The sequence below is a fragment of the Vulpes lagopus genome, chromosome 8 (genome assembly GCF_018345385.1).
Source record: "Vulpes lagopus strain Blue_001 chromosome 8, ASM1834538v1, whole genome shotgun sequence".
Classification (NCBI taxonomy): Eukaryota; Metazoa; Chordata; class Mammalia; order Carnivora; family Canidae; genus Vulpes; species Vulpes lagopus.
The window spans coordinates 22,226,661-22,250,915 of NC_054831.1; the positions used below are offsets into that span (position 1 = coordinate 22,226,661).

A 24,255-nucleotide genomic window follows, 5' to 3' on the forward strand; every position below is an offset into this window, starting at 1 on the left:
GCCATTCTTAGGTCCACGAGAGGGCCAGACTTGCCACATGAGAGGGCCCAGCACAACATAGGCTCAAATCAGGATTCTGGAACATTTTTGCATCTTTATGGGAGGACCAAGGAGGAGGTCATGTTGCGATATGTGCAGGGCAAAGAGAGGAGGAGGGATGCACAGGACGCTGGGGATCGAAACCTTGCCTGCCTGGGCTGACCGTGAACCACCTCCCCATGGGCAAGGGAAGGAGGCTCCACACTGAGCAGTGGAGGCATCTTCCACAGCTTCTGACACTCCAAGGCCCTTGAGGGGTGACACCCTAAGGTTCGGCATCAGCTTTGAAAGTACTCTTCCGTGACACTAGATGTTGACAGGGGATTTTTAGATTCGGTGGGTGTTATTTAATGCGAAATGGATGGGGGGGTTGCAGAACACATTTATTAAGGGTCTCCTGTGTTCCAAATGCAAATGGAATCTCGTTTTTCTACTCAGGAGGCACCATACCCATTTCACAGAAGGAGGACCTGAGGTTCTCGAAGAGCAGTAACTTGCTGTGACAGTAGAGCCAGAGTCTCAGACACTTCATTCTGAGAGTAAGGGCTCAGCATCTTACATTGTGCCCTGCTGTGGGCACCTGTGAAAATGCCCCCGGACCTGACCGGTGGCAGGTCAGAGCCACTCCCTTGAGTGGCCTAGCTGTTGCTGCCTGTGGGGCAGTGACAAGAGCGGGGGCTTGGCTTTAGCTCGGCTCTGGGCTTCTCTGTGCCGGTGGGAGCTTGGCGTGAGATTCCCCTCCTTCTGCCCGCTTCCTCTTCCTTACTCTTCAGGCAAAAAAAAAGAGGTTGTTCAAGGAGACTCCGGGATTGGGGTCTGCTTCGTTGCTGTCACCAGGAGTCTTTTTTTCCTCCCAGAGCTCCCCATCAGTGCTCGCCGTGCCTCTGGAAGCAAAGAGAAGGCAGCTGTGGGATCCTGGCTGAACAGAGTCCAGGTAAAGCAGGCTCGAGAATGGATGGATGGGGGGGCGGTAGGGGTGTCACAGGTCTGAGCTCAGAGCCAGGGGGGCGGGGAGCAGCCAGGGAGGATTGTAGGTTCTGCTGTTCGCTTGATGAAGGGGGTCAGCGTGTGTATGTGTCATCGAGGTGGGCAGGGAAGGGGAGGGCTGTGCGTGGGGGGGTGGGGGGAGGCTATATATATGCTGGTGTGGCTGGTACGGCGGACTGAGCCTCACATCCGAGGGAGCCGGGCTACTGACAGCTCTCAGGTAGGCAACTGCATGCGAACCCCAGCCCCGGATGCACAGCTGAGAGGCCGGGGAAGGAACACAGCAGCCAGGGGCTCTCCCCTCACCCTGTCTCCTTTGTCCAGGGTGGATGCTGCTGGCCTCCTGCAAAATTATTTCTCCATTCATCTTACTTTCAGCGCTCACATAGGGGGTGGGAGGCGAGGGCTGAGGTTTTCATCCTGAAGAGAGCTGCAGAAGAAGAAAGAGCTGAACTTGGAAATGAGAAAAAGTTTTGATTCCCCAGATGCGGCCCCCACTATGTCGTTGTTCTCTGTTGAGAAGAGGTGGATGCAGGCGTGAGATTAGCGGGGGAGCAGGCACCGGGGCAGGGGGCTGGCCTTTCGGGGCACCCTGGTGAATGATTTCTCTCTGTGGCTGACTTCCTTTCTTTCCTTCCCTCCGAGTGTGTTCGGGCTGGTTTTCAACATACCTCTGAACTTGATTTGGATTTGGGTTTCTCCGTCCTGAGGGAACCCTTCTCCCTGATGCACTGAATAGAAATTGCCAGTAATGACGTGGGGAAAAGTGGGACCCGGGGCGTTATGCTCGACCGGTGCTGATCGCGGCCACGGTGCGCGAAACCCACGTAGATTTCTGCAGGGCTGACCTTGGGCTCCCAGCCCCTGAATTATCTGGGGGTTTCTTCTCTTCCTCTGCATGTTTCTCCTCCTGCCCATCTCGCCCACTTAAAGGTCTCTGCTAGGTCCTGCTGAATATGACGTTCAGAAGTCATCCAAACTCTCGCTCTTTCTCAGCCTCCTTTTCTGTCTCCGTTGTGCATCCATCTCTCTCTCTCTCTCTCTCTCTCTCTCTCTCTCTCTCTCTGTCACTTTCTGCATGTGTCGTTTCCCCTCCCTTCATTATCCATCCCCTCCTCCCCCCATCTCACTCTGAACATGGGTAAGTTCTGGGGGAATTTCAAGTAAAGCAGGATGATTCGGGAAATGGACTATTTAAAGCAAGCTGCTTGGACTTGAATACCCTGATCCCGGGCTTAAACATCTGTGTTTCGCTTCCTCGAGCAGCCCATAATTGCCCCAATTATAACCAATAACATTGTTCGGCAGACTCACAAAAGATGAGCTTTGCATGGCATTTGCCAGCAAGCCTAAACCAGAGTTCTCAACATAGATGGGGGAAAGTAACTGCCTGGCTTCTTATCAAAACCTCCCAAAGAAATTGCTGTTCTTTCTCATTGCCTGTGGGTGGCTGCTGCACGCACACTCCTTTTTCACATTTACGAAGTGAGGCAGGGAAATATTCAATACACTTCCACTGATGCTGCGATACCTTTAACAGGAAGGATTAGTGTTCCTTTGGGCTTGCTGAGTCCTCTGTGGGCGAGGGTGCCTGGAAAGACTGTCCTTACCCACCACGTCAGTAAAAGGAGCAGCTTCCTTCCCTAGGCCATGTGTGCTGCCCCGTCGAGGGCACTGTGTGCGGTCCAGCCCCGGGTTGCTGAGGGGGTGCTGTTCTGTTCTCCACGAGGCAGCAGCCTCTGCTTTATCAGCTGAGGGCTGAGGGTACTCGGGGGATTTAGAAAATGCAGGAGATTTTGCATTGTCAATGAAGGGAGTAATTGCAGGATTAGGCTCTACCCCGCGCTCTCTGGAGCCTGTGACGGGAGCTGTCACAAAGCCATTCTGTATTCCATCAATCAGGTATTTATCATCTACACTCCATCAGGCAGGGGAGGCATGTGGGGGCTCCGGTGGATCCAACAGAGGTGATAATAACAGCCCTTTATGTTCGCACAACGATTTACATCTTCACGATTTCACACCCATTGTCCCCAGCAACAGCCCCGTGAGCTGGTGTCATCGTCTCCACGTTGCGAAACTGAAGCTGAGAGCTCAGCTAAATACTGTGTTAGGGACTGAACTGGACCAGGCCCTGTGAGGACCGAGTCCAGCCTTCCCGGCTTCTGCACACCACCCTCTGGGGTCAGGGGGGCTCACCAAGTAATGGGGGTGGGGGTAGGACAATGCAAACACAGTGAAACAATTAGAGGACGGATGCAAGGCTGGGGGTAATTAAGTCCTAAATTGTGTGGTCCACACAGCAAGTGCTGGAGGAATTTGGAAGAAGGAGCACTTGCTCCAGAGATTCCAGGGATTCAGACTGAGCGGGCAAGGAGGTAGGATTGGGATGGGTGGAGGGCTTCGGAGAGGGAGGTGGCTCCCAGGACAAAGCCCAAAAGGAGGGCAAGGGAATTAACCTTTATTGAAATCCTCATTGCCCGGAAGTGAGCTAAGCTTGTCTACATGCTTGTTTCATGCTAACACACGCTCCCCACCCCCCCCACACACACACAGTAGAGATGTGAGGTTTAGGGTGAGTGTTCTATGCTTTTATCAACAGAGCTCAGGGAGCCCCACCCCATGGACCCACAGCTCCTGAAGCCTGAGATGGAAACTTTGCAATCTACCCCTCCTGCGTCTGGGTGGAGCTACTCATCAGACATCCTAGGAAGGGGATGGGCCCTTCTCAGAAAACAGGAGTCCTTGTGACAGCATCTTGCAGTGGCTTCAATGGCTGACAACTCATTACGCAAACTGGATTTTCTAAACGCTTTTATTTAAATGCCTGTAGGTACTCCCAGTACCTAACGTGAAGGTTTCCTACTGGCCACAAACCTTGAGATTTGGGGCATGTCAATTTGAGGGGCAAGCCAATTTTCTGGGCATCTCCCTAGACCAGCTACAATCACATTCAGTCTTGACTTTCAAATATTAGCTGCTACCTCAGCATTGCAGAAACAAGTGTTGCCAGCTCTGAAGGGCCTGGCTTGGCAGGCGAAGTGTAAAGCTTGCTTCCAAGAAGTCTAAGTCTTGGTGAAAATGTCAGTGAATCACCATACAGCCAAGCTCTCCTCTTCCCACACCGGGCCTGTGCTCCCTCTCCACCCCCCATCCCCATTCATCATTTCATTCATCCAGCCAAGAAACGTGTGTGACATTCTGATAGGATCCCGTAGTGCTTTGTGCCAGAGAAGACTGTCAGAATGTCCTCGGCTTCGTAGCAACTCACATCAATGTAGCTGAACGGCAATGAGTTTAGGCCAGTGGTCTCCAAAAGGGGTGTGTGCCCCACAATCCACTGGGCTTTGGGAAACTGAAGTCTTGCTTTTTATATTATCTTTCTTAATTTGCCCTTTAGTGGGCTTCATAATGTACCTAGCTTATAAGTCAATTGGGAATGTCTGCTTAAAACGGTTTGATTGCTGGAGATATAAAACTAAAGAAGTTTGAAGGTTATTGGTCTAGATTCATAGCCCTTTTGCTTACATGTACTTTCTAATCTTTTTGAAAGAACATTAGGTAATTTTAATATAAAAGTAAATGTAAGCTTTTAAAAATCCACTTATTTTGACAGCATCTGTGGAACTATGGGCCAGAATCCGGAAAATCAAAGTTCAGAGTGATACCTTTCCAACTTCCTGGCAGCCCTGACAGGGAATATGTCTGTTGCCCCCTCCCAGCCCTCTCCTGAGCTAGAGCTGGGCTGTTCGGCCTCTGTTCTGTGCTGCCCTGAAGCTGCTTCCTCATGAAACCCTCATCTTCACTCCTCCTTCCCTCCTTCCTTCTTGCTTCTCCTTATTAGAAGAGCCCAAATATCTGGCCACTTATAAAATAAAAAATATTAACCATCTAACCTAACTGACTCTTTCTGGAGAAGGAGAAACTGAGGCCCAGAGAAAGAAAGAGATTTGCTCCAGATCCCACAGGTAACGAGAGAGCCAAAGCTGGAATCCAGGACTCTCGTTTCTAAGCACAGGGCTCTTGCTCATTCATTGTTCACCAGCACCAGGCACGCTGGGGTGGGGGACCTGCTTTGCCCTCCACCTCCTCTCTGCTCATTCCCTCCTTCCAGGTGGAAATTTAGAGAAGAAGGACCTTTTTGAACATGAGCATATTGGTGAGAGGACGAAAAACCACTAAAGGAGGCTCTCTTAGTAACAGCTGGTGAACAAGCAAAATCCAGTGGAGGAGTCCTCTGTCTACAAGGGGTCAAAGAGTGAGGCATGCAGAAGACAAACCCCCATGCCTGTGGGCAATGAAAAATTTCTCTATGAAGGAGAGACAACAATAAGGACGTTGCAATCAGAGAGGGAAAGCCCAGAGTCAGGATAAAAGGGAGTTCTTAGGGACACCTTGGCTCAGTGGTTCAGGTCGTGGGATCAAGTCCCAGGGGGAGCCTGCTTCTCCTTCTGCCTGTGTCTCTGCCTCTCATGAATAAATAAATAAAAACTTAATAAAAGGGCAGGGGGCAATCCTTAGAATGAATCCACCTACCCAGAGACAGCTGCAGAGATCACTGAGTGGCCTAGTGAGAGCAGGAGCCTGGAAATCAGCTGGGCCTGAGGCTCACCTCTGGCACTCCCTTCAAGTCTCAGTCTTCTCAATGGTAAAATGGGGATAATACCACTTACCCCATAGGATGGATGCTTACAAAGCGATTAACACAGTGCCTGGCACATCGTATTCTAAGTATAGCGGTAATGTGATTACTGTCAAATACAAATAGAGACTGGCCCAGTGAGATTCCACCAGAATTGGCCAACCCTTCCGAAGCAGAAGCAGTATATAGAGTTTACAGTTTCCCAGAACACACAGTTTGACGTCAAAACATCTGAGTTTAAGTCCTGGCTCTGCTATTTATAAGCTGGATGATCTTAGGCAAGTTGCTTAACCCCTATGAACTTACATTCTTCTCAAAAAGAGACATATTATTAACCCTCGGTTATAGGGTCGTATATGAATATAAAAATATTTTGTCAGCTCTAAAGAAGAATACCTACACACGTGGCTGATGAAAAGAACAGAGAAGTACGTGGCTCTCACAGAAAGGCTGCCCCTCCTCTTCTCCACTAAAAGCACCAAAATTACAGCCTTTCTCATAGGTCATAAGACAAAACTCAATTAACTTTTAGCTTCATACGTAATCCTCCAAACAGATAAGCACCTAATTATATTGCCCTGGGAAGCAAGATTACATGCAAATAGATTAAGACTAAAACACAGTGGTATTTTATCTTCATAAACAACGAGACACAATTATATTTATAAGGTGTCATTACTGAAATAAGAGGTAATTAAACATTCCTTTATTCAATAAGAGATGTCCAGATGATAGCATCATCACACGGAAGTGTTAACCAAGCTTGGTTCACCAAGTGAAATACAAGCCAGGTAAAATTCAAACATATTCCAGGCAGTTTTATTTACTGAGGGTCAGTATTCTTGCAATAAACAAAAAACACCACCTGTCATGTTCCCCATTTTGCAGTGAAGAAGACAAACTCTCTCAGGTAAAGTAGCTCACCCCAAATCAAACAAAGTATAAAACTTATAAATATAAAAAAAAAAACTTATAATAATCCATGAAAATAAATAAATAAATAAATAAATAAATAAATAAATAAATAAAATCCATGAATTAACTAATTACTCACCTTCACTTACATGACATTAACTTATACACAGAGCTACAAGACAAAGCATAGCGATGTTGCTAAGATTTCTTAAAAATGGAAGTATTGATTTTTCAGTACAGTTCAAAATCTGACTTAACCTAGAACACAATGATGCTAGGTGTTGTGAGGAGTACCAAAAAGTACAAAATATGGTCCCCTCTGTAAGGATAATTAGATTTATTTTGAACTTTCACTTATATTGGTCTCATTAAAATATCACTACCTTTGAGATAGACCTGCGTTGGTCCCATTTTAAGGACTCTTGGAATTGCAAAGAATAAATAGCTTCGTGCATGGATTTTTTTTTTTATGGGTTTTCAATAATAGGTGGAGTTACTTGTTCAGAGCGAGGAGTAGGACACAGAGGGTAGGGAGGCTGGAGCCTGTAAGAGAGGTGTATGGTGGGCCACCCCAGAGGGGAGCAGGGGGGTGGGGGCAAGCTAATGCCAAGTGCATATGATAAGATTTTCCAAGTGCCAAACCAAGGACGGCTCACATTTTACATGCGGCAAGGCTATCAAATACATTTTCCATGCTAAATGTCCCAGGAGCTCATCTTCTTTCTTCACCTCATCCTAAAAACCCATTTACCCAGAATTTGAGATAACAAACATCAATCAATCCACCGGGCATTTCCTGAATGTGCAAGTAGCGACAGTTAATGAGGTTCATGAAAAACCTCAGCCGGAGAGCATTTCATTAACATCTGTCACAACTTATCAGCTCAGCCTATGCAAACGTTATGTATGGCAGTTGTGTATTAGGAAGGATCCGGTCCCTCTCCGCCGAGCCTTCTCTTTCCTTGGTGACATACAGCTACTGCCACCATGTGGCCATAGAGGGCACAACCATGCCATTCTGGACAAATTCTACAAAAACGTCTCCCAACTAGGACGAAAATGTATTTATTTTTTTAAGATTTCATTTATTCATTCATTAGAGACACAGAGAGAGAGAGACAGACATATAGGCAGATAGAGAATCAGGTTTTCTGCGGGGAGCGCAAGGTGGGACTTGATCCCAGGACCCAGGGATCACCCAGGGATCACCACCTGAAGGGAAGGCAGTTGCTCAACCACTGAGCCACCCAGGTGCCCCTAGAAGGACTAAAATTTAAGAAAATAATAAATGTAAAGGCAAGTCTCAGAATAAACAAAGGCATATTCGAGCAGTCCTCAATTTGACATGTGCTTATGGGGTGGCTGTTTGGAACTCAAGGACACATTTTCTCTTCAAAAGAACCGGTGTGATGAGCTTCTATAGCTTGTGCACCAACAAGTATTTAACCTGCAGACTTAGCACGTGACACTATTCCAGCCACGCCTCACAGCCTTTTGCAACCATAGCAGAGCAGGCATGGGGCTACAGCTTAGGATGGTGTCTTGCCTCGCTCTGGAGTGACACAAGTCCCACTCCTGCCCCCATGAACTGAACAATTAGCTAACAGACATGCTGTCAGTTACACAGTCCAGAAGTGGCTCCTGTGCCATTAGCTTCTCAGACCCCAGCGAGGCAGATGCTCCTAGATGCTCTTCAACTCTACATTGGCTAAAAAGAAGGAATAATGCTCCAGAGATACTCTTCTGCCTCTTATCAAACATTCTGAGCACCTCTTAAGTGCCTCCTCACTCTGTGCTCGGGGCCAGAAATACAGAGAACCATATAACACGGTATCAGCCCTTCAGGAAGTCACAGCCCAGTGGGACAAGTAGCCATAGAAATCCAAGCTTACAGTACAATGTCATAAGTGCCATGTGAGAGATGATGATAGCATTATAAAGTGAAGGCTATGTGCTGGCTTTTTTCTTTTATAAGCTTTTTTATAGCACTGGTTATGTGCCAGGTGCCATTTTAACTTCTTAGAAACGTTACCACATTCATCGCCCTATGAGATAGGCACTATTATTGTCCAATTTTTACAGATGAGAAACTGAGAAGTTGAGTTTCAGATATAGGATCTGAACCTAGTCATTCTGTAGTGATGAGCGGATGAGAAAATGCAAATCAGAGCTCTGTGACACAGGTCTGTCATGTCTGTTTGACAGGCCCCCGAGGCTCTCTTCCTTTCCCACTGTGATGTGCTGCTTCACGATGGCATAGAAACAGAGGAGTTTCATCTAACTCAGACCATAGTTTGGAGATGACTTCCCAGAGGGGATAATTTTTGAGGTGCGTAGGAAGTATAAATTGGAGACAGGTAGTCTGGACAGAAGGAAGAGCATGTGCCAAGATTCAAAGGCATTGAGGACAGGATAGAAATGGGAACTGCATGATTCCCTACTACCAGAAGAGATGTCACTGTGAACAACAAGAGACAAAGCTAGAAAAAGTGGGCAGGAGCAGTACGAAGTCCCACTGGGGTTACAGATTCATTTTAAGTATGAAGTAATGTCATCAGATTTGGAGATGGCTTGGTGGGCAGCCAGATCATTAGGTGGACTAATTAGGAGGCCATCACAATAGCCAAGGCAGTAAGTCTCAGCTAAGGCACTGGCCTTTGGGATAGAGAAGAAAAAATGCATATAATATGTTTCTTTATTATATATAATATGTTTTTGTTCATTGTTCATTAGCCCTGCACACCCCATCACCTGTTGAGTAAAGCTTAAACCCTTTGGATGGCAAGCAAGACCCAGTTCCAGGGAGCTTCCCATAGGACGTGTGGGCAGGTGGCCTTGGTACCTCTCACAGGCTGTGGTCCCAACTCCTCCATGTCTTTCCAAAGGTTGTTCCCTGAGCCTCTCAGATGCCCTCTTCTGTGTCCTCTTGGCAAACCATTATTCATTCAAAACCCATCTCATATATCACCTCATTGACTTAGCAAGCACTGATTAAGCATCTTTTAGTGGACATCCTCTTAGTATAAGATGCTTGGATGACACGGGAGAAGAACTGGGAGAGTCTCCCAATATGGCCATTGGGTGAATTCAATTGCAGGATCCCCTTCCTTCTCTTATTGACTTGCTTCATTCCAGATCCATCTTCTAGCAGGGCTTCTCAGACTTTAGCATGTGTCTGGATCACCTGAGAATCTTGCTTAAAAAGTAGATCCAAATTCAGTAGCTCTGGCTTAGGGCCTGACATCTTGCACTTCTAAAAAGATCCCAGATGATGCCAATATTGGTCTGAAGACCGCATTTGATGAGCAAGGCTTATACTTTTTCTCAGTATAGTCTGATGAGAAAGCAGTAATTTTTGTTTTTCTACACTGGGCTCTTTGTTGAAGTTAAAATTTATGTACGGTGAAATGCACAGGATTTAAATGTACAATTCCCAGGGTTTCAGCAAGTGTATACACCCCTGCGACCTATACCTCAGCCAAGAACATTCCCAACATTGCCAGAAATTTCCCTTGTTCCCTATTCCATTTAATCCTCCAAGTAAAAATGTTTCTACAGGGACTTAAAATGATGCAGTCCAAGGAAACAGCATTTTGATTCAGGAGGCTTGATTGCCGGATAAATTTAAAGAGCAGCAGGAAAAACTGAACACCTTTTAGGCAATCCTACATAAAGAATATAAACGGCTGACCTAACTAATAGCTGGAGCTGTTATCTTCGTGTCTCTGTTCATTTTTCAATCAATCACTCCACTCCACATACCTGGTCCTGTGTTTTGTGTGGACTAAACACAGTGAACATATAGGCCCTGTGTTCAGGAAGCCAGCTCACACCTAGTGCGGGAAGCAGACAAGGAGCCTGGTGGAGGCTTCCTGGAAGAGCAAATTCCGGAACTCAGGTATTCCTGGCTGAGACAGGGAAGGCTAGGGAGGACAAGACAAAGTCCATGAGTCATTCATAAATCTCACTCTTGCAAGACCCTGTGCAAAACTCCCCTTATGGATCTCATCTCTTTGCATCGGCCCTGTGACAAGACAGGTACCACTATACCCCTTTTGTAGCTGTGAAAACTGAAGCTTGGCAAGATCATCTTACCGTCACACATGGGTAAGCGGCTAAGTGAGGCCTTTAGCTCCCTGGAAATGCTCCTGCCTGTTGAGACAGCTAGGTGGCTAGAATCACAAGGGTGCTCTCCCTAGGAGCCCAGACCCCCAACCCCGGGCATGCAGGGTAGACCTGGCTGACAGGAGCAGGCCTCTTGTTTCCTGGATAACCCACTCCCTCCTGGAGGTGAATCTTAGGCTCTGGTGCTGTGACCTCTAGTGCATCCCCTGTGTGAGGCCCCCACAGAATGGCTGGTGTAATTGCCCCCCACCCTTCCTTGTGTTTTAGCATTTTAGCACCCTACTTCCTGCTCCTGCACCATGAAAATCCTGCTTTGTGACCTCCTGCTGCTCAGCCTCTTCTCCAGCGTGTCTGGAAGCTGCCAAAAGGACTGTCTGACCTGCAGAGAGAAGCTCCGCCCAGCTCTTGACAGCTTCAACCTTGAGGTAGGTCCTGGAGCATCCCTGCCTTCTCCTCCTTCTTCCCTCCAGACCCAGAAGGAGAAACTTAGGGCCTTGCCCAGAGGTCGGGTGACTCATCTGGTGTCACGTGGTCAGTAGGAAACAGATGCAGGGGACACCTGAGTGGCTCAGTGGTTGAGCATCTGCCCTTGGCTCAGGTCATGATCCCAGGGTCCTGGGATTAAGTCCCACATTGGGCTCCCTGTGGGGAAGGGAGTCTGCTTCTCCCTCTGCCTATGTCTCTGCCTCTCTCTCTCTCTCTGTGTCTCTCATGAATAAATCAACAAAATCTTAAAAAAAAAAAAAAAAAAGGAAACAGATACGGGACTTCACATCTTCTAAGTATAAACCCTGACATCTTTCCACTTTTTCACATTCAGATAAAGGCCTGCCTGGGCCGCCATTTCATTCCCATTATTAAAATAATGCATACTCCTCTTAGAGAATTTGTCAAATTAAGAGAAGTCTGAAAAAAGAAAATTACCCTTAATCCCACCTGTCAGAGAAACAATTTTAGTTTTTTCACGTGCTATATTATACCAGGATAATTTCCCCATGTTATTTAACATTATTTTAAGTTCTTTATTTCTATGAATACAGTATAATTTGTTTAACTATGGTCCTCCTGTTGAACATGTACATTGCCCTCCATCTTTGGTATTAAAGTTAATTCTACAACAAATACCTAAATGCTCCCTTATATTTTAAATTTTGAATTTGAGGTGCAAATCTGGCATTAAATTTCTTTACATTAAATAAACTGCTTTCTTAACTGCTTTCATAGCAGTCTGAATGGCTATTCCTCTATTAAGCCCAATATAACTCAATTATTTTTTCTTTGTAGTCAAACTTCTTTGAAAAGGTGTCATATTCCAAACCCCTCAACCTTTATCTTTTTAAGGTTTATTTATTTATTTATTTATTTATTTATTTACTTCTTTGAGAGAGAATGGGGGGAGAGGCAGAGGGAGAAGGAGAGAATCCTGAAACAGTCTCCCCACTGAGCATGGGGCCTGATGCAGGGCTCCATCCCAGAACCCTGAGATCATGACCTAAGCTGAAATCAGAAGTCAGCTGCTTAACTGACTGAGCCACCCAGGCACCCTTCAAACTCCTCAATCTTTAAAAATCAACCAAAAGTAACTAGTGCTCTTTAAGGCAAGTGTACAAATATGGAACATATATTCATATTGGGTTAGCTCACTAACCATGAGTGGACACAGCCCCTACAGACCCAAAAACCAACCTATCCCCACACCTGTTTTCTGAACAGTAATAACTACTGCATCATGAAGAGCATCCCCAGGTAACCCATCCAAAGTTTATCCATCCTTCTCATTGATCTGTTGTGGTTTTTCTGAGCATTTACTATATTCTGAGCCCAAGGCTTGGGCAAAGGATCCAAAGGTAGGTAACCAGATGGATGGAGTTTGTAACCTGTGGGAGAGAAGATCTCACAATCCCTCCAAGAGGGAGTGATTAATTATTGGGTGCTAGGGAAGCCCAGAGCAGTGGCCCCCAAACTAGACTAGAAACTAGACTAGATGCTTAGAAGCATCTAAGGAGACCTGAAAAGTGGGAGTGAAGAGGCAGGGAGAGTGCTCCCCATGGTGGAGGGAGGCCAGGCGCACATGTGCAAACGCCTGTGCCCAGAGGGAAATGTCATTTAAGGAACTGAGAAAACTGAGTTTGGCTGAAACATAGAAGGCCCACAGGGCTTTGTTGTGCAGCACAAAGAGGTTTAAAGTTTATCTAAAAAACACCTTCCCCTGATCTTAGTAAACAGAGCAGACGACATAGTTTACATGTAAACCCATGATGAGCTGATAATCTGATAATCACCATGCTGCTAAATTCTCAATTTGTAGCTTAGACAAGACTGAAAGTTATGCACAATTCTGGAATCTCTAGCTTTCATGGTAAGTAACCCGTTATTTCCCACTCAAAAAAAAAAAAAGCATTAGGACTTAAACAGATATTTGTATACTCAGGAAGTCATCTACACTTGTGCCTTCGCCCCCTTTGTACTGCATCACATCGAGCAAGGTCCAGGACCAGTTGGTAGGCTTCCTCCTCCTTATCCTCTCCTGATAAACTTGCCTGGTTCTCTTCTCCATTCAGACTCCTCTTTTTCTATGTCCTCTTGGGTTCCTGTTCCTCTCCCCACTCTGTAAACACAAGTGATCACCAAGATCGGGGGCTTCTCATCTCCCTATACTCTCTCCTTCTGAGATGCCATCCTGGATCCCAGGCCTTCAGCTCTCCCCAGGCTGCAGGTGTCTCCCCAGGGTACACTCCTTACCTCAATCACTTTTTACAGTTCCTTAAAAATCCCACTTTCCCTTCTTGGCCTTCCCAAGGCTTCAAGAACTTGCCCCACCATCCTGTGCCTTCTTCTCCCTCCTCCTTCATCCAGTACTCCTACTTCAAAACTCAGATTAAATTTCACCTATGAGAACACTATGCTGATTCTCCACCTGCCCCCAGTAGAGCCACAACCTCGCTCCTTTGTGTCCTGACAGGTACTTGTGTCTGCCAGTGTTTTACCATAACGTGTAAGGGTCCTTTTCTGATTGTGTTGGGGATCCCCATCGTGTAGCACAGAGCATGGCAGAGAGCAGTACTCCATGAACATGTTCCATGGAAATTGTAAGACAGCTAGACCCCTAGCCTCCTAATGGGTCCATCCAGTGCAAATGCTGCAGACTTTTCACATTGGCATCTTTCAAAGCCAGTAAAGAATCTGGAACATGTTTCCATTCCACCCTAGCATTTAAATATCTGGGATCCAGACAGCACCAGTTGATACTTCTTGGAAACAAGTTAGAATATAACCAGTTAGACCTTCACAGGGAAAGAGAAATCCTTCAAAGTGCCTGCTGACCCTCAGGGAACCTGACTGCCTGGTTGTTTTATTCCTAGTTTGTATTCACTTTTCACCTGTTTTTTAAAGTTTGATGAAATGCCTAGAACGTTGGCAACCACATCTCATTTCCAAATCTTGCAACTCTTTCCCAACTTTGTGAATTATGGGAGCTGGGGGAACTTAGATATTTCAGCAAGGATCACCTTCCCAATCCCTCCACTAAATTATGGAATTCTGAGCTATTCCCAGGACAATTTAAATCCTTGGCTTTATCAGGAAGTTCTGTATTTCTCACTCTAGATCAATGGTCCAAAGATGGCTGGCTTTGTGTAAGACTGTAGTTTTGGTCAGTAAATGACTCTCACACCCAAACCCATTGCAATGCCTTGGGCTTCTGCCTAATTATGAATGATACTTAGCCCATAAGCTTATGTAGAGAAAAAAAAAAAACTAGATTCACCAAGTTGTTTTAGAGACAAAGAAGAAGGCAACCATCAAGGTCTGGGGAAATGTATTTATAACTTCCTGAAACTTGAATAATAGCAAAAGAAATGAACTTCTAGTGCTTTCTACCTTCATTACATGAAAACTTACTGATTGATTTGCAGTAAGAGTTCCCAATATGTTTTCCTCTTGCACTATTTATCTGCTTCCCTACTAGTGTTAGCCCTAATATTCTAGCATAACTTATTAAAGCAAATAGCTCCTAAATGTCTTTCGGTCAAAAGTGATTTGATTCTTTAGTGGCAGAAACTTGACAATCTCAGTGAGCCTCTTCTTTTCCTTCCAATGGGCTCATGTGCCTATTTCCCTAATGTTTGATCCCAGACATCCAGATGGCCCTTTGCTCAGTTTCCCTCTAAACCCAGCTTTACAGATGAATTTGGCACCAGTCTGAGACTTTCCAGACGCTCATCCACACTCTGGCTTAATATAGCAATGTCATCGGTGTAGGCTGTGAAAATGTGTCCAGCTCCACTTAATAGTCCATTAACCAATCTCTGGAAAGAGGCTGGTGGGTCCCTTAGACCAGAGTGTTAGGCATTAAGCTCATATGCCCATCTGGTGCTACAAATGCTGTTGCGAATTTGGATTCCTCACATTTGCCCAAAACTTTCTCCTAAATCAAGGGCTGAGATGATTTTGTCAGTATCCAATTCATCTAACAGTATGTTGAGTCTCTGTACAGCCTATGCATCTGGTTTGATCATAGAACTGCATTTTCTCCGATTGACACCTAATCTAATTACCATCTGGGTTTAGCGACCCAGGGGCTCCCAGAAGATCTCATAGCCTCTAGGTTTAATAACCTCCACCTGTTCTTGTAAATGGATGGAGTAGAACTGTTCAACAAGCATTTGGGGTTCTATTCTGTAAGGAGTGGACCAAGTCTGCTCCAACTCCATGTTATCTCCAAAATTTTACACTTCTGGCTTTCCCCAGTACTACCCATGCTTTCCTGCTTTCCTCTTGACCCTATAGAGTAGGATACCTCACACTCACCGCTATGGATATTGTAGACTGGATAATTCTTTGTCATGGGGTGGGGGTGGAGGGCTGTCTGTGCATTGTAGGATGTTTACCAGCATCCCGGCCTTACTCATTGGATAGCAGTAGCATCCCCCCCTTCCCCACCCACCATGTGACAACCAAAAATGGCTCCAGACATTTCCAAATGTTCCCTGGGGACAAAATTGCTCCCCACTAGATACCCACGGCTATAGAATAATAACTCAATGGGATGATGATCTGAAAAGAATGTACTACAAGTTGGTTGTGCCTGGTTTTCTTCAAAGTATTTCAGGAACAGCTAAATAAAGACCCAAGTAACCCTTTCTCCGACTACTATATTCCATGATGACACCTTCCTCCTCAAAGCAAGATCCAAAGCAGGATTTCTCAAATATAGTCCAGCCTCAGAATCACCGGGGCATTGGCTAAAAATGCAGATTCCTGGGCCATACCCTTGACATACTAAATCAGCATCTCTAGGAGTATAGGCTAAGAATCTGCATTCTAACAAACCAGTAGCAATTCTTTTTTTTTAAGATTTTTTTTTAATTTATGTGAGAGAGAAAGAGTGAGCACAAGCCGGGAGGAGGGACAGAGGCAGAGGAAGTAGCAGATTCCCAGCTGAGCAGGGACTCTGATGTGGAACTCAATCCCAGGACCCTGGGATCATGACCTGAGCTGAAGGCAGATGCTTAACCAGCTGAGCCACCCAAGCACCCTTAACCGGTAGCCATTCTTAAAGAGCACTTGGATTTGTAGCTACCACTGTGTTAAAGTCTACCCTCCCCCCACTATGGAAGCTGCCATTCATTCATACCCAGTGACTTTGAGGATGTGAAAAAGTGGCTTCTCTTTGTATCTCAGCTGAGTTGGCACTAATGATAATAGTTCTATCAGCATCTCTGAGGAAAATCTAAATGGAAAAGATATGCTCACGACTTGTGTATCAGCAGGGGCCACCGTCACTACCTATGGCTAGCAGGGGGGCCTGGCAAAGGGTGCACCTTGGAAATCTTATCAGGGAAGATAAGTGGCACTCCCACTGACTAGTCTCTTTCTTCTCTCTGGCCCAGAAAAAATTAGCAATTTTCCCATCAGAACTTTACCTTTCAGTCTCACAAGATTCTTACTCTTGTATTAATTTACACCAATTTGTATTGCAAGCACACAGGGCTCATTGAATAGGAGACATCCTGGATTGAAAGTCTTGGGTTCTCGTTCAGGTAATATCTTGTCTAACAGTGGAGTTTTGGACACATTAATTACTAAACCTCATGATAACATGTGAACATGGACTATGTTAGCGGTTTCCAAACCCAGGTAGGTTTCACAATTACCTGATCCTTATAAAAGTGCATTTTAAACCCTGGTTCTATTCCTCAGGAATTTAACCGGCTTTTGAATTCTGTCTTTTTAAAAGTGCTGAGGGGCACCTGGATGGCTCATTTGGTTGAGCGTCCGACTCTTGATCACCAATTCAGGTCGTGATCTCAGGGTCATGGGATCAAGTCCCCTCAGCTTCAGGTGCTGTGCTCAGTGGGGAGGCTGCTTCTCTCCCACTGTCTCTGCCCCCTCCTGAGCCCTCTCTCTAAAATAAATAAATTAAATAAATAAATAATTCTGAGATTATTTGGATTCCCACCCAGACCAAGCAGAAGAGCAGACGTAAGGTAGAGAAAGTATATCACCTGCTAGTAAGAAAGACCTAAAGTAACAATGGCTTAAATAAGACAGCGATTTGATTCCTCAAAGAAGTTGGGAGGTAGATAATCCAGGGCTGGTATGGCAGCTTTACCACATCGCCAATGTCCCAGGCTCCTTCTCTTTCTACTTTATCCGTATATGGGTGCCACTCCCACATGGCTTCCATCCTCTGAGTCACTTCATGTCTTCAAGATAGCCAATTGAGTTCCAGCCAATTCTAAGCAGGAGGCTGGAGGACGGGTAAAAGAAGGAAGAAAGGATGCTCTCCCCTGATGAGTCAGCCTCCTACTTTCCCAGGAGCCCCACCTTCCCAGGGTCACTTCCAGTTTTATGTCATTGGCCACCTCTGGCTAAAAAGGAGTTTGAGAAACATACATGTGGCCTTCAGGAAGAAGACAAGTGTTCTGTTAAGAAGGAAGAGGCAAGATGGGTATGGAATGAGCAATTGGCAGTCTCTGCCCCAGAAGGGAATTCTTAACAACTTGCATTTAAAGTGCTAGTTAGATACTTTGATGGTGATACCAGACAGGGATCAGAGAAGTGTCTGGAGTTCAACGGATGTCAGGCGCTGAACCTATAGACCTCGGATGCTCTGAAAGTTATGACCAAAATCACAGAAATGAACAGTCACCAAGGGGAAGATTGTAAAGAGAGATAAGAAGAATCTTAAAGAATCTTAAAGATAGAATCTTAGGAACCCAGAAGGAAGGAGTCTGAGAGGTGAGTGCAATGTCAGAAAGAGAATTTTCAGGAGGGTGTGGCCTGTGCTGCCAAATGCAGCATAGTCTGTGACAATGAGGCCCAAGTGGATCTGGTGACTGGGAATTCACTGGTGGTCCTCGAGAGGGCAATTAGTGGAAGAAGAGGGCAGAAAGCAGATTTCAAGGAGATGAGGCAAAAATGGAAGATGCAGAAATGGAGGCATGAGTACAGACCACATCTTGGAGAAGCTTGGCAGAGACAAAAGGGGGTCAGGGTCAAGAGTGGCAAAGGGTCGCAGAGAAGCGGAACTGGCGGAGCCATTTTTTCGAGTTCGGTGGGATGGCTATAAGGTATGTGATTTAGCTTCATGCATAAGGAGGGATCCTTGTTTAGGGATCCGGTGGGAAACCTTGCCTATATTAACATCTGTGCCACTCTGAACACCATGGGGAGGCTTTTGCTCCCCAGATAGGGGATACGGGGCACACACTCCAGTCTTCTGATGTCCCACAGCTGTCCAGACAGAGCAGTATCTCTTGATGCCCTGTAAGCCAGGCAAGAGCTCCAAGGTTTGATGAAGGGCTCCGCAGCTACTCAGTGACTGTGATGGCAAGGTCAAGTTGAAATGGGGTTTTCATCTGGCAGAGGACAGAAACACAGAGAAGCATTTGGGGTGAAGCAAAGACAGCAAATAGTAAAAGAAGTTGGAGGTTAGATGCTTCCAAAAGGCACAATTAAAGATAGGAGTGTGGGAAGCATGGCCAAGGCCAGGACAAGTCAGGAAGGGTATGGAAACCTCATGGCCAGGGTGTTGGTATAGACTAGAAGTGGAAGACACCTGGAGAGACAGAGCAGCAGCAGAAGTTCCCAGAGCCCTGGCAGGTCTACTGGATGGTATCTGATGGCCCCTCTTCCCCACCTAAACCCTACTCCAACCTGTCTACATTCCAAATAGTCTTGATCCTCATTTCCTATAACTGAGGCACAGGTAAGTGAGAACTAGTATATGTGGGATGAAAAATGAACCACACCAGGGTTCATCTCAACATGCAGATTTAAGTACCTGCTTTGACATCCCCAGCTTCTTAAACCAAACTGATCTCTCCCAAGGCTGGGAAGAGAACAAAATAAGATTCTTTTTTATGGGTGACCCTTGTGAGTCGTATTGGCTTCAAAAACTCAGCTAGTGCTCTGAGTGTGGTTTGGGGCACTCATTCTGCACTGACTTTCTGTGATACCTGTGGTAAATTAACTCACCTCTCTGGCCAGATAGTTTTTTGTGTCTTTGCAACTCTGAAATTCTACAAACCTGAGTAATTATGTGTAAAACTGCTACATGATACTTAATAAAGAGATGCTTCAGAAGCACTTGCATTGGTACCAATGTGGATTTTGTATGCAATAGAAGGACTTTATCTCATCACCTTGGACTAATAGACATTCCCAATCCTTCTCCTCCCTCCCTCCCCACCCTGCCTATATCTTTGCAGGTGTGCATCCTTGAGTGTGAAGGGAAGGTCTTCAGCAGCCCTCTCTGGACTCCATGCACCAAGGTCATGGCCAGGGGCTCCTGGCAGCTCAGCCCTGCTGACCCAGAGCACGTGGCAACTGTCCTTCACCAGCCAAGCACCTCTGAGATGCAGCTGAAGCGCATGCCTCGCATCAGGAGCCTAATCCAAGCCCAGGAAGGGACAGAGCCAGGCATGGATGAGGCTGGAGAGATAGAGCAGAAGCAGCTGCAGAAGAGATTTGGAGGCTTCACTGGGGCCCGGAAGTCGGCCCGGAAGTTGGCCAACCAAAAGCGGTTCAGTGAGTTTATGAGGCAGTACCTGGTCCTGAGCATGCAGTCCAGTCAGCGCCGGCGCACCTTGCATCAGAATGGTAATGTGTAGCTGGAAGGGGAGCCCCTCCCAGCTGCACCGTCCACTTCAACCCATGAGTGAGTTGGGCACGATTGAGCTGGGGGCAAAAGGAAACCTTATATACCCAACTGTCTTAGCCTTTCCCCTGGGCCTGGAAGCACATAAGCCCCCAGATACATGCACACACACATCCCAGACCTCCCCAAGGTGTTCAGCTCCTGGGAGGCAGGGAAGGTCTATTCACCTCTCTGCCTCCTACCTATCCTTTCTCTAGGGAGCATTTTCCTCAGATTGTTCCTTAGGGCTGACCACTGCCATTTAGAGACTCGTTACCATGGGGATAATAGTAGCCTGTTAAGATAACTAATTCCTCTATCGCTCTCCAGGAGCTCAGTTACTATGGGGACAGTTAAGTGGACCAATCTACCTATCCAGTTGCCATAGTAACCATTCAGTTCACCTTTCCTCAGAGACTATCTAGGAACCCATAGCTAGACCTACTTCATCATCATCACTGAGCAAGGCTTAGAGAATCTGGGCCATCTTATGCCCAAGGGAATGCTTCTACATGTACTATAATACATATCAGATAATAAACATCAAACCCTCTAATTTATTGCCCCATCATTACAAATTCCACTTTCCTTGGTCCGTCACCCTGTACAGAACTTCTAGTGGAGTAGAAAACTAGCACAGTGGAATTTTTCTGAAAATCTAAGAAAATTCTACCCATCAAACATGTGCCTTAATTTATATATGGGAATCTGATTATCTGCAGAGCCTCATACCTCTTCGTTAACAGTAGAAACTTACCCTAATAGAAGGAACTAATCAATTGGTCATAAACATTCCCCCGAACACTACCCAAGTGAGGCTTTTCCCTGATTTAGGGACATTAAAAAAGTCTACATGTGCTGTTTTATTTTGTTCTCCATATGTCAAAGGTAGCCAGATCATTAATAATCCTCATTTTCAAAGTATATTAATACAACTGTTAATCTTTAGCACCCACACTTCAGCATGGAGGCAGCCCACATAGCTCTTTGCAGGTAAGCTGGTTGTAGAAGGTGTATTACCAAATACAGACGTAAGTATTAAATTGTGAGGAGAAGGCTGCCATGTGCATTTTAGCAGAATGACTAATCTCTAAAGGCCCTGAATTAATAACCCTCACGGTTTTTGAAGTCATACTCTTGGATCCTTAACAAGGATCCTATTCCTTCCTAAGCCATATTTGCATAGTACCTAACACAGCATATCTTTCAGAAATGGCATGGATTGAATTCTTTCCAATCTTAGACATTTATTCTTCTTAAAGTGGCTCTTAAGGGACACTGAGGCTCTTGTCTAATTCTGAACCACAGCTATTTTCCTAAAAACAGTTTAAAATCAGTCACATTAGGGGCACCTGGGTGGCTCAGTGGTTGAATGTCTGCCTTCAGCTCAGGGTGTGATCCTCGGTCCTGGGATTGAGTCCTGCATTGGGCTCCCTACTCACTGGAGAGCCTGCTTCTCCCTCTGCCTATGTCTCTGCCTCTCTCTGTGTGTCTTTCATGGCTTTTAAAAAATCTTTTTAAAAGTAAAAAATGAAAATAAAAAATAAAATCACATTAGCAGAAATCAATTTATTTAAAAAAAAAATTTGAGCCCCTATTCAGACAATTGACTTTGCTAGTTTTCTATTAAGCTTCCAGCTGAGAGGCACTGAAACATAACTTGGTAACTAGCTTGTCTGCTGCTTTACTCAAGATGTAAAGTTCTTGACAGAACCACTGGAAATGTTAACCAGCTCATTTGACTATATTATTGATTGTTCTCCTTCCTCTTTCTGCAGCCATCTCTCTTTTTGCACACATTCACGGTGGCTAAGTTCTAATATGGATATATACTTATGAGTCCACACCAGGCAGCTGAGACCCTGTCTTCACTCACCCACACACACCTCAACCAGCCCTACACATGTCTCAGATGTCTCCATCGTGGGGAATCCTGTTGCCAGGGCTGTTCTGGATTTCTGAGATACCCAATACCAACCACCACTTGGAAGGCTGGAGGAAGTGGGGCCTCCTGACACTGAAATGGGATAAAGAACCCTATTTAGAAGGTGTAATGATGTCGGGAAGGGAGGGACATTGAGATGCAAGTCCAGTCCTAGAAAGATCCGTGCAAAGGGTATCTGCCTATCCCTTTCCCTGTTCCTATTCTACTCTCTTCTGCCCCACACCTTGATCTTTCTAGACAGTGGAAAGTGAGCAGATTCATTCGTGGTGAGGAATTGGTGAAATCAGGTGTAAAGAGCACTTGCAATATAAAAGCGCCATAAATGAGGACACTATTTAGCCTCAAAAAATGAATTACTACGCTTGGATTCCAAACATCAAGGATAAGAGAGCTGCTTCTGGGCTCCAGGCCTCAGCTCTGCCTTTCAAGTCCCAGCCATTATTCTGTGAATCCTGTCAATAGACTTGAGGCCAGAAAAAAGCAGGTGTATGGAGGAAGTTAGGGAACTCTACTTGCTGCTTCAGGGGCTCTTTATTCAGTTGATAAGTTTTCCATTGCCTCCCTTCTATTGCTCAGTCACCAGGGCAAATAGCATTGAAAGGTCAAAGAAACTACTGTGTTTGCCATTTTAATCATTTCTGTCTCCCCAGGTGTCCAGGTGATCCCCAAAACAGCATGTCTCCAGCCCCAGACCTGTCGGCTGGGAATCGGGACTCCTTCCTTCCCAAGGCCCTGAGGCAAGCTCTGCCTTCAGGTCTCCACCCTCAGGGTGGAGAACCTCCCTGTCTGGTTGTCTTTCCCTCCCCACTCTCCCAGTCCCTCCCCGCCCCCCCCACCATGGCATGTTTCATGACAACCTTGTTGCTACATCAGAGTGTATTTTTGTAATTCCTCTGGCTAACATATAAACGGCCCCATCTGTCCTCACTCCACACTCTCTCCTCTTCTAGGGGTGGGTCAAAGGAACAGGAAATTAAGCCCGGGGTTTTGACCTGTCACTGCCATAACTTGTTTGTAAAAGAGCTGTTCTTTTTGACTGATTGTTTTAAACAGATATTTCTCCATTAAACTTCTACTGAGCAAATGGTTAATACATTGGGTGGCTGTTTTTTAAGTGAGGTCACCGAGAAGCCCAGACTCCAGACACACCATCAGAGCTGCCCCTCTTGGGAAGCAGAGGCAAAAAGCACCTGGCTCTGCTTTATATAAAACAAGACGGGCAAGAATACATAAGCATAAACACCCTGATTGCACTGCATCTCCAGATCCAAGTGCGTGAATGGATGAGCAGGCTGAGGGGGCAGGGTGCTCAGAACCTCCCAGCACCCGGTCAACGACACCCTTGGGGCAGCTCGCTGGTCTCCACCACCAGTTTCTGACTCAGGAAGGATTTGCACTGTTAACAAATTCCAGGTGATACAGATCTTACTGGTTGCAGATCACTGGATTGAGACACGTGGAAAACGGGAGAGCCTAGACACACTTGTTGGTGTCATTTTTATCTCCAATTTAGCATGAAGCATGTTAAGGTGTAACTGTCAGGCGAGGAAACATATGGTGCACCCAGACAGGGTAACTGAGGAGCGTCAAACATCTACAGTGTAGACTGGGTGATGGGAAATCAATGAGGGGGTAAGGAGCTCTTCTGGGATGCTGGGGGATCGTTATTGGAACCCAGGGAGAACTATAGCTGTCCCCCCACCCACTCCCTGTAGCTCTCAGCAGGAAAATGCAGTCATTCAGACACTGTGGGGTACAGGAAGGGCCAGGAGATGAGCTATCCCAACGTGTCTCTCCCCCTACCCTTCAAACTCCAGTCTGGTCTCACCTGTTGATCAAACCCAGCTGGAAGCTGGAAACTTCAAGTCTGTGCATACAGCCAGCCATAAAGGTGAGGCTGGCAGGTACACATGGAGGATGTGCAGCCCAAAGTCACAACTGATGTAGAGGGATTTGGGCAAACCTCAGTGAAGCAGTGGATTCTACGGAGACTTTTCATGGGGGTGGGGAGCAAGGAAAAGGGGGCCGAGAGAAGCTCTCCACTCTACCACATAGTAAGGAAAAGGGCCAAAAGACCACCCCTGGGCCAGCTTTACTAGCCCTTGGGCTCGAGTGAGGTAATCCAACCCCCCACTGGGGGCACCTCACCCACACTGGCAGGCCCTGTTAGGAGACCTAGATCCCACTCCCATATCCCACTCCCAGAGACATCCATAGTCCCGGAAGCTAAAATTAAAGAAAGCAGTCCCAGCTCAGGAAGAATGGGATGTTTCTTTCTGCTTCCCACCACCTAGACCAGCATTCTCCAGTCATCCAGGCCATCACAGTACATGGAATTGGTGAACTCAAGGAGTGTCCCCAGCATGCTCCCTGAAGTCAGAACCATCCCATAAGCAGAATATGTACTTACTTTTTCCTAAGGCATTTGGCCACTCATCAAGAAACTCAGGAATAGAGCCA

The 24,255-nt window shown here is 46.1% G+C and overlaps 1 protein-coding gene across 2 annotated transcripts; it reads left to right on the forward strand.

Moving 5' to 3' along the window:
- The first annotated feature begins 894 nt into the window (after positions 1-894).
- Positions 895-22,888, forward strand: PNOC (prepronociceptin). 2 transcript variants are annotated; one of them, XM_041767570.1, is made up of 4 exons: positions 895-973; positions 10,976-11,133; positions 19,423-19,871; positions 22,446-22,888. In XM_041767570.1, the coding sequence occupies exons 2-3, from the start codon at positions 11,008-11,010 to the stop codon at positions 19,822-19,824; spliced, it is 528 nt and encodes a 175-aa protein (XP_041623504.1). In that variant the 5' UTR covers positions 895-973; positions 10,976-11,007; the 3' UTR covers positions 19,825-19,871; positions 22,446-22,888. The 2 variants fall into 2 exon arrangements, with proteins under 2 accessions (XP_041623504.1, XP_041623505.1); XM_041767571.1 differs by lacking the exon at positions 895-973 and adding an exon at positions 1,137-1,246.
- Positions 22,889-24,255: the final 1,367 nt, after the last annotated feature.

Coding starts and splice junctions, on each gene's coding strand:
- PNOC (XM_041767570.1), top strand. CDS start 11,008: ATGAAAATCCTGCTTTGTGACCTCCTGCTGCTCAGCCTCTTCTCCAGC. Junction 11,134..19,422: donor TTGACAGCTTCAACCTTGAG/GTAGGTCCTGGA, acceptor ATATCTTTGCAG/GTGTGCATCCTTGAGTGTGA.